Source organism: Mya arenaria, chromosome 9 (genome assembly GCF_026914265.1).
Source record: "Mya arenaria isolate MELC-2E11 chromosome 9, ASM2691426v1".
Lineage (NCBI taxonomy): Eukaryota > Metazoa > Mollusca > Bivalvia > Myida > Myidae > Mya > Mya arenaria.
Genome location: NC_069130.1, coordinates 32,061,829 through 32,073,228, shown reverse-complemented (window position 1 = coordinate 32,073,228; position 11,400 = coordinate 32,061,829). Strand labels below are relative to the sequence as shown.

Sequence of the window (11,400 nt, the reverse complement as noted above, 5' to 3'; positions counted from 1 at the left end):
TGTACTGGGCACGTCTCATATGGACTGTGCATAAGTCTCGACAACCCCTAACGGCACGCACTGTACTGGGCACGTCTCACATGGACTGAACATAAGTCTCGACAACCCCTAACGGCACGCAATGTACTGGGCACGTCTCACATGGACTGAACATAAGTCTCGACAACCCCTAACGGTAGGCAATGTACTGGGCACGTCTCACATGGACTGTGCATAAGTCTCGACAACCCCTAACGGCACGCAATGTACGGGGCACGTCTCACATGGACTGTGCATAAGTCTCGACAACCCCTAACGGCACGCAATGTACTGGGCACGTCTCACATGGACTGTGCATAAGTCTCGACAACCCCTAACGGCACGCAATGTACTAGGCACGTCTCACATGGACTGTGCATAAGTCTCGACAACTCCTAACGGCACGCAATGTACTGGGCACGTCTCACATGGACTGAACATAAGTCACGGAAACCACGACTTCACCTCACGACACGTACTGTACTTGCACGTTTTAAATGGACTGTGCATTAGTCACGGGAACCACGCCAACAACTCACGGCACGTACTGTACAACGAACGTCTTACATGGACTGTGCATAAGTCATGGAAACCACAACAACACCTCACGACACGCACGGTACGGCGCACGTCTTACATGGACTGTGCATAAGTCACGCGAACCACGACACACGCACATATACCACGGACCACACATATACCACGGACCACACATATACCACGGACCACACATATACCACGAACCACTCATATACCACGAACCACTCTTATACCACTGACCACACATATACCACGAACCACACATATACCACGGACCACACATATTCCACGAACTACAGATATACTAAAGACCACACATATACCACGAACCACTCATATACCACGAACCACACATATAACCCGGACTATACGTATACCACGAACCACTCATATACCCCGTACCACTCATATACCACGAACCACACATATAACCCGGACTATACGTATACCACGAACCACTCATATACCCCGTACCACACATATAACACGGACCACACATATAACCCGGACTATACGTATACCACGAACCACTCATATACCCCGTACCACACATATAACACGGACCACACGTATACCACGAACCAAATGGTAAAATACGTAATATATATCAGGGACGGCTCTAGGATTTGACGTTAGAGGGGGCACAACTTAGGGGCTTAACCTTTTGACTTGCGCTCCACTCTCAAAACCGAATTGTATTTGTATTTGGTCTTAAGTGCTCGAATGATGGTTTGGAGGCACACCACAAAGAAAATGTCCGTAATGGAGCATTTTGGGTGCATTTTAAATCTTTTTGCTCCTTCATAAAAATATCATGTAGACTTTAATCATATTAGACAGGGAACACGCCGGGTGTGCCCTTCGCACTTGGATCCGCCTGTGTACGTCATACATGCAGACTATAAAGTGTGAATTATTCATCAATTATCTGCTTCTTTACGAAATTTGCTACTCAAATGGCATAAGAAATAAGAGTTGTTCACGGGAATGGACGTGACATCCGTGAAACCCGATGATTTAACTCGACCGACAAATTAAACGGAATAACACTTTTACTTTCGTGCTGAACCTGTTTTTCATTTGCCTTGTTTCAGCCTTATGGCGACTCACTTACGGTTTCCGAAAGCTAAACGACCAAGTCGGGCTATAGAAATTCGTTCTTAATCATAGTTCACACTCACATGAAGTACAAGCAGTTTATCTAGACATTTCTAAGAAATGTTATACTCTAATTCCCCTGTATCGCGTCGTATTTTTCGATGAGGGTATTAACAATTGGAAAAATATAGAAGAGGCGGATTCGCTTCTTGTATAGGCTGTAAACAATTATAACGGTTATAAACAGCAATGTGCATAGTTTGCTCACAATTATTTCTTCATAATGCCACTTTAATGTTTTACATCTAATAAAAAACATTGACACTGAGGATGAAAAAGAAATCACTTTATAGAAACAACATTTGCCTTTGATTGTGTGCGAGTGCGTGCGCGCATGTGTGCGTGTGCATGCGTGTGTGTGTGCATGCGTGTGTGTGTTTGCCTGCATGCGTGCATGCGTGTGTGTAAGCGCGCGTGCGGAGTATGTGTTTGTGTGTGCGTGCGTGTTTGTGTGTGCGTGCGAGAACACGTGTGTGCGTGCGTGCGAAAGTGTTTGCTTGCGTACGTGCGTGCGTTTGAGTGTGTGCGCGTATGTGCGAGTGTGCGTATGCGTGTATGTGTATGCCTGTGTGTATTTGTGTGTTTATAGTTCTTCTGAGTTAAAAGTGTAGAAGAGTTGCTGCTGTTTCTTAATTCTATGGAATGCATTTTCAAAATAGTTTTTATACATGCAGACATATACGTTTGATATAAATACTAGTAATTCATTCTGTCAGACATTACCAATGAAATAGTTTCATCACGCAGCTGGTCTATTTCTTGATTTGTGCATTTTAGAGGAAACTGTCTTTTGCAACCGTTACCATGGCAATATTGGTAATAACAGGTCTGGAGCGAAATTTGGAAAACAGCTTGCACTGTCGCTGTCATCGGTTGTGGTTTTCGCGTCTGGATTGGGTGAACAACTTTTGCGAGTAAGTGCAATTAATATATACATTTATTTTTGTGCTATCGATAATTGCTATGTCGTGCATAATCATAGTCTTTTATTTCCTGCATTATTCGTGTATTCTTGGTAGTATTACCAGTGCAGTCGTTAGTCGTTGCTTTTTACACGGTCGGTGTCATCGCGTCATAAAACATTATCATCATCATAATTATCAACAACTTTTATCGGTGTTGAAAATCATCACGGATTTGTTCTATTCACTTGCAACCGCAACTGTATGTATGTTTTATACTTACTGAATATTGAACCTCAAAAACTAAATAAAAATTAATTTGTTAAATTGTTATGTTTGGCTCCTTCAAACGACTTTTGCTATACGGAAGACCCTTAATAAACGTTGTGTAATGTACGTAGAATATTTAAGGCCAGGTATTTAGCTATACTAACCATTCCATGGGTATTAAGGAGCGCTAAAATTTGGCAGTCTTACAAATACAAGGTATACATAGATATCAGTCAAACTAAATATCCTCAAAAATTACCTTTGATACATGTCGTTTAACATGTTTTGTAAGTACTTTTACTGCTGAAAACGTTTGAAGGCTTTTATTGATCAAGTCTATATATTGCGGCTCTATAGTGAGAAACACCTTTACATGTACTAAACAATAAACAACATATGATAAACAATCTGAAATGGCTATTGAAACGAAGTCATATCAGATACAATATCCACGCCAAAATGACTGCCACACTTAATTCTCAGTGCTTGACATAGGGGAGAAAGCAGATAAAAATACCTTTAGAATAAGTGTGATATACAAAAAGGGCCAGTTGATAATCGTTTTCGGCATAAGGGTGTCGATATTTGTATCACGGGCTAAACAAGTAAAATAGTTTATTAGTAATTGGGACAGAGTAGTGCATACTAAAAATATTTCATGTTGTTTATTTTCATCTTTGGTTTAATGCATTGAAACAAAGAAAATGTAACTGATGCACAAAACAATAGTTACACAGAATTGAGAAGAAAGCCTTATACTATGTCTCGCTTCTGTAGGTCATTCACGCTGCTAGGCTGGTGCGCATGTTGCAGTGCATCTTATAGTCGTATGGTGTAAACTATGTTATGTAAAAAACAAGTTGTTTTAGTTTGTAATCAATTAGTTAGAAGGAAGATAGGAATAAAGGTGGAAGAAAAGATAGGTGTAATGAGGAAGGTGGTACAGGGACTGGTCAGATCAGGATCTTTATGATAAAACGTTCCAAAGCACCCGGCATAAGAGATGTTTATGTTTGTAAATACCAACTATGAGATGGTAATCGGATAGATTTTGAATTCTAGAATTGAAAAATGCATTGTTGAATGGAATGCCAAAATGAATTATCATAATATGTAATATATACTAAAGAAAAGAAAATCTTATCATGGTAATGACAACATTGATATCGCAGGCATGACTGTCACACAGTATCAACATGCCTCTTCGATCATTTGTTGTCTGGTAGAACAATCGAAAATGGATTGGGCACAGACACCTAAACGTATTTCACCTTCACATTGACATCCGACAGCGTATTTCTAACAAGATCCTAATTTTCAGATGTTAGCTGTCAGAACTTAGAAGGTATACTACAACGTCACATTAACTTTAAAACAAACATAGGCAGATAGAAATATTTATTTCGGGCTATAATGCATGTGTATCAACATGGTATTAATTTACACAGCATTGTATAAACATACCATAATAAATATGTAACACATCCTATATCACAATATAATAGTATCAATACATTATTGTGAATACTTGTATCATAAATATATCGCAAGATCATATAAAAATGGACCATGTCACACAAACAAATATCTAAGAATAACCACATGCAGACATGTCTTATTGGATCTGAAATCAGTATGATTATAATTATATTTAACTTCACAGAATCTCGTGCAATCCAGTACCAAGTGATCACGTGACCTGTGAGAACTGGCAGAATGAAGGAGCCAGCGGGAGGAGACTTTACGCTGTTTGAACACAGAACCGTGGCTCTGCTCTACTTTACTGCAGGTCAGTTGTTTGTATATATAACGCGTTAAAAATAAACTCAACACTTTGAACCGGATACATCTTCGAGAGGAGTTTGTTAACGTTCCCGAATAAAAGTCTCACTCATGAGCTTCCGTACGGACGACAGAATCCGACCCGAGGGCAAGAATCGAGCCCAAGAGTCGGATTTTCCCATCTGTAGTGAAAATACATGATTGATACTTATTCTTGCATACCTTTAACACTTTTAAATCATAGTCGATGTCAAGGGGTTCATAAGAACAACATTTCGATAACAAGCTTGTGCGACGTTGATTAATGAGGTCGTGATTATATTTCACAAGATATAGGTGTCTAATGACAGTCTTTACATTTTTATACATAAAATCATCATTTAATACTCTTATCAGGTCTATTGGGTGTGTTTGGAAATGCAGTTTTGATCCGAATACTATCACGTGACAAGCCTATATCTGGATCCCGTGCTCGCCTGCACGTGCATTTCGCTTTTGCGAATATTTTGGTCGTTGTCGGCTGCTTCTTCAGCGGACTGTCCTCTGTATTTGGCAAGTAAGTTTAGCGTTGCTCTCAGTGTTCAGTAGCTAAGGTTTTGTTTCAGGGTAAATGCGTGTTAAAGGCTTATAAAAAATTCAAGATATTCTTTGCAAAAATGACGATATACGGCGGATTAAAACTAATCTTAATTTACCACGAATGAATTCGAATTGCAAAAGAAGACTTCAATTGTTTTACGACATTTCTTTGATACTTTAAATGCAAAATGATACTAGAATTGACGTGCGCTATCCGTTTTGTCTTGCGTCTTGCGTCGAATGTTGTCGTCATGACTCGGCAGATGGTTTTGGTCGTCTTTTGACGGCGAGAACATACGAGAAATACGCTTACACGCGATAATATACGACAGTACACGGCCGATAAACGAGTGGCATACGCATTTTGTGCAACCATATTTCCAAAGGCGAGCGATTAAAATAGTTGAAATTTTTGTAGGCCGTTAACGACAATGTGTGAGCAATGACAACATTCATTTTAGTTCTGCTCTATACGACGTATGGCAACACTCCGTCACCGTAACTCGCAGGATGAGTCGTGACAATGTGACATTGGTATAAATATGTTTAAAAATGACCTACTATCACGTGCACATTGTGCTTCATCTTAAATGTGTTTAACTAAGTGTTAACTGTGTTTAACTAATAATGCTTTTGCTACTTGGCGTGTTTCTTGTCGTGTCTGGGCAAATAAACTCCATTAAAACAATATACGAGTACATTGGTATTTCATTGCAGCCCTTAATTGTTCGCCCTTTTATAACAACAGCTTTCTGTCTGCAATGAAATTCTTTCTAATGTAATACCAGCAATGTTATGGAAGCTCAAGCATTCGTTGCAGACAGAATAGTTCGCATGTGAACGAGAGACTAGAGTCTTCTGAAACTACATCGATTTTAATTAACTTTCCTGGAAACCTTGAATTTTCTCCCTGAAATCGCATTACGAAAGTGATAGTAATCTGATTTTAACCAACGTAAGATCACATTTGGTGTGCGAGATGACAACACACGATGCAATTTCTGGCGAATCTGTCACTTCGTATATGACTTCCAGCCATACTTTACTACTATTAGCAGAATTAAGAATTCAATCGTACGCTCCAGGAATATAAGGCTAACATTACTACAGTAATCTTAATTAATGATAAAAAATATGGCTCGATAATGATTCGAAATGATTGTTTACATGAGAATGGTTTTCTGAACGTTAGATTTAACGTTTGCAATTACGCTGAACTGCATTATAAGTTGCCTTTCAAGTCTCATACACAGTGACCTCCCTTCAAAAACACCTTATAAGTTTGTCCATGCTATTGGTAACACCTTTATGTCAATCTATATTGCTATATTTTGATATAATAATGAACTTATTTCAAACTTGTCAGGTATTTGATGGCTGACCAATAAAATTAACTTCTTTAAAAATAGTGTTATAATGAATTATCACTCTTGAAACGCTTGTCCATGCATGCATATCAACTGCATGTCAATGTACACGTAAATCTCTGCTAAAGACACTCGTATAAAAGTCATTACACTTTTCATTTGTCTCCAAAAACCTGAATGGTATAGAAGAGTCAAATTTAAGAGCGGAACAGACATTTTATTTATTGTTGTACACAGTACATCGTCTTCAATACATGTATTCTAAACCTATATCTTGTCAAGTAAATCATAAAACGTATACAACGGTTATGCTACAAATGTCAAGCTGTATCGGACATTGGATATAAGAACTGACGCTTGAAATGGACATTAAACTTTTAGCACCTTACATTGTTTAAATAAAATAAGGACACGCCATTTTATTAATTGAGACTAAAGTATTTATAGAGGTTGTTTTGCGAAACAAGAAGCGCGTTCAACAACAGATTGGGAGCTCGATCGAGCGCTTCAAATATAAAGCTTTAGTTGTAGTAAGCCATGTAAGCCATGTATACACGTTAAAGTTCAGGGTGTTACTGAACGCGTTTTAGCGCTCGCTTTGAGTTGCCAAGGCGACCGCGAATACGAACAAAACAAACTCTCACTAGTATGGACTAAATGTTACACCAGCTCTCTCTCTCTCTCTCTCTCTCTCTCTCTCTCTCTCTCTCTCTCTCTCTCTCTGGTGTTTTGTGTCCGTGACATATAAAGACATCGCGACCAACTCTAGAGGCACACTATTGGCCATCTTAGATTCTTCAGCGAAACACCTATCGAGTAGAGTGGATGCCCATGCGGGCGCTGATTTCACTCGAGTCGCTCGAAGCGCTTGTATTGTTGAACATGCCCTTTTCAGGTGGCTGTTCGGGCCAACAGGTTGCCAGGTTTACGGGACGGTCACCTACACAGGCGGAATGGCAGCAACCAGTCTTGGACCAGCGTTGTGTGTTCAGCGTTACCTGGCACAGGGCAACCCAAAATGTACGTTTAACCTACGTTATTCTATATTTCTCTTCGCAACGTTCTATCATACTTCTCATCGTTATATTACGTTTTTTATAGTCTCTTGTTTACGTTATGCTATTCTTTATTTCTTTGCATTTAGTTTCGTTGTTTTTATCCTTCAGGGCAATGTTGTTGTTTTTCTGTTTGGCCTAGCCTTTTGAATGCATATGCTATTATTTTATATACCATAACATGAACAATAAGGTTAACGACCAGATATCGTGAAATTCCTGTGTTACGAATACAATTTCAAAACGAAGTCCACATGTTCCGTAGTGAATTTTTGATAAAATATGGTTTCTCCAGAAGAAAATTGTATTTATATTAACGTTTACATGGCGTATTTCTATTGAGATGTTGACCATGATTATATTTTATTTAGCCATGAACATTATTTTGAACTATTTTGCCATGCCTGTCTACCTGATTGAGCAATAATGGGGCGATTTACGACTTACTTTAAAAACAGTTGTTTTTAGATTTTCACTTAAACTGCTAAAAAAAGTCTTAAAGTAAAACAGAAAATCTAAAACGACACAAATGCTGAACAATGCAAACATGTTTACACCCATTACTTGGCAGACGACCAGGGTGGCGCCAGTGGGGCTCTGTCGTTGTTGTCCTGGATGTACGCCCTCATCATCGCCGCTGGACCGCTACTGGGCTGGAACAGGTACAAATATTCGTTTATAATGAGGGGCATTAGTGAGTTCCCTACCCAAGACCAAGACAGAGAAAGTGGCCAAGTGTTCTCACATTGTTGAGATGGCCAACAATCTGCCTGGAGTCAATGAATTCATGTGTTCTGTACACTGGTCAAGGGGATGAACGCTGGCGTTAGTCGCTGTCCTCGTTCTGTTAACACAAACATGCCTATGCTGATATTTAGGTCGCACACCCTTAATGAAAACCTCCTCTTGAAACATCACAGCCTATGTTGTCAAGAACATGACTAAAAATTTGAGGGTTTCGAGGTAGAGGTTCGCATCCACCCAGACGCACGAATACTATTTTTATTTTTTCTGCTATCATTTTTACAGAAGTTTATCTTGTAGTTTACTTAAAAAATAACCAAACAAATTTCTACAAATAAATGTTAGCTTCTTTGAGGAGCTCATGTCTTCCAGACACAGCTGAAATAGGTGGTTGGGAATTTCAAACGCTATTTTTCGATTTCTAGAAATGTATATAATTATACTTTTTATGTAGGAAAATACCAAACTAGGTCCTGGAAAACAGGTTTATTCCTTACGAAAATAAACCTAATTGTACTTTTATATTTTCCAATAATTGTTTGACATATAATTTACATCCGGTCTCTGTTGACAGCTACTCGGCGGAGTCAGCGGGCACGGCGTGCGGACTGGAGTGGCAGGTGGCGGACTGGAGCCATCATTCTATGTTCTTCGTGCTTGTGCTTGTCTCATGCGGCCTCCTCTTCTTCGCCACCATGTATGCGCGCGCAGCCATATACGGCAATGCAGCGCTGAAAGACGCTTGCGTTCCAAGTGGGGACTGGTTTAGCAATTACCAACTTAACTGGGTAAACGACCGAACAAGTTCAGTGTATAGTTATCTTTTATCATTCACCAATCATATAATATTTTGGCGTTTTTAGCTAAAGTAATTAATATTTTCAATAAATGCATTATTTAATAAATAGTTAAAGATGTATTTCTCAAAATATATGTTTGTATACATGTGTATGTATTGATTTTGAATAAGAGTGTCACATTTAAACTACGACGAGAAATGCACTTCAAATACAACTTATACAAATAATGAAAATAGGCACCGTTTATGTGATTCGTATAAGGATAATTTAATTATGTCATTGTATCTCACGCTGTTCGCAGTTTGTCTTTAAAAACGTTCATAGTTCATAGTAAATGTTTGTTCTTGTAGCTGTAGTAACTGGTAACATTTAAATTCTAATGTAATGTAAAACACATCCGCAGATTGCGGTCGCCAACATGGCGATTACGGGACTCGGATTCACACCGTACTTCTACTTCGCGCTGTGGGCACTCAAGTACCCTGATGTCCAAATGACGGCCCTCGCCTCCGTTCTCCCGCCTCTCGCCGCCAAGATCTCAACCGTCTTCGTGCCGCTCGTGTATGTCGTGGCCAACCGGAAGTTTCGTAATGCGTTCACCTCCATGGTGTTTGGAGGGCAGGAAGATACCGCCAGCGGGGGGCGAAGGAAGAGTGAATAAATAACGGTTTACTGGATGAATGCTCTTGTTCTAGAAACAAGACAATGAGAATCCGTGTTGTGTTCAGTGTTTTTTAAACATGCATTCGTAATAAACAGAACTGACAACTTGCTAATGAAATATTGGTATAATACACAATTAAAACATATCGAAAGTTTCAATACACAAAAACTAAATACGACAGACGGACGGACAAACTATAAAACAATAGTTGCAGATATTTGTATGTGAGTTAAATACGTTGTCTCCCTTCTTTCAGTGATAGCTGTTTTATCTCACGAGAGGCACTAGAACAATGAAGTTTTGAAATGAACATTTCTGGATACTTACTTTTAATTTCTTTTTTAAATACATTTCTGTGAAAAGAACACCAACTGTCATAAGTATATGCAAAACCTCAACACGGTACTCCGGTCCATCGATCAACACTACAGTCACTTGAAGGGAATGTACTCCGTCAGGGGTAAGGTCCCTTTTCACTGTACATAGTGTTGATCAGTCGACCGGAGTACTGTGATGAAATTTGATGGGATACATTCGGAAACAAATTACGTCAACTAAGATTGGAGTGTTATCTGCATATATTTACACCTCAACTTCCATTCCTTAAATGAACTGCTTTTCGGCAACATCTTCGGATATGTTCGGATCGCAATTCATTGCATAAAACACTCCTTCGGACTCAACACACTTTTACCAGCCCAATTGCGTTCATACCCCGATAATGACATCAAGCCTGCAATTCATTCCTTAAATAGTCAGACTGCATGTTTTTGTTGCAAATTTTTGTTTGGGTACTTTTCTTGGCATGTTTTTCGTACTCATTTTTTTTTATCAAATCGAAGATGATTTTCTGACATTTTTAAACTGCAGTGATGCATAGTTATTTTATGCTAAATCGTTGGTAGGAGTGACCCTTTTATAAATCTGAAGAAGAAAAAAAAAGGTTAAATGTCGCTAAATGTAGTTCAGACCATATGACACTAAAGCAGGAGTTCATTCCTATCAAAATAAATGTGAGGTAGATACATTCTAAAACTACATTTTTTTGTTGTCGTACATGGAATTGGGTCCGTTGATATTGTAATGCATACATTTGGTCACACAGTGGTTCTCGGGCGTTTCCTTGCCTCTCTATTTTTACTTTTATGGATATGGTTGTAATGAAGCAGGTTTCCATTCACGTATTTTACATTTGTTTTTAAAATCGACGAAATGTTGTGAATCGAGCGTTTGTTTTATGTCTGGTCAGCCATCTGGATTCCGGTAATTTGGACCCGAGACCTCTTGAATGAGGGTTAAAATTACCGCGGTAAATAACCCGGTAAATAATTATAACCCTGGGTAACTTGTTTATACAATTGGCTGCTGACAACTATTGCTATAAAATCTGGTACATACTGTAGTTTAGAGATATGGCAACATTTTTTGGTGTCTTATTTGTTCATAGGTAAATGGCATATATGTTTAACTTACAAAGGTTTTGGGGAAATGTCTTACGTTGCAGTTGATGTCGATAGGCAA

General features: G+C 38.9%; 1 protein-coding gene across 1 annotated transcript; it reads left to right on the top strand.

Annotated features, from left to right (window-relative positions):
• The first annotated feature begins 2,575 nt into the window (after positions 1 to 2,575).
• On the top strand, positions 2,576 to 10,931 carry LOC128245433 (visual pigment-like receptor peropsin). Its single transcript, XM_052963570.1, has 7 exons — positions 2,576 to 2,630; positions 4,552 to 4,677; positions 5,067 to 5,226; positions 7,512 to 7,636; positions 8,243 to 8,333; positions 8,990 to 9,203; positions 9,619 to 10,931. The coding sequence occupies exons 2-7, from the start codon at positions 4,605 to 4,607 to the stop codon at positions 9,874 to 9,876; spliced, it is 921 nt and encodes a 306-aa protein (XP_052819530.1). The 5' UTR covers positions 2,576 to 2,630; positions 4,552 to 4,604; the 3' UTR covers positions 9,877 to 10,931.
• Positions 10,932 to 11,400: the final 469 nt, after the last annotated feature.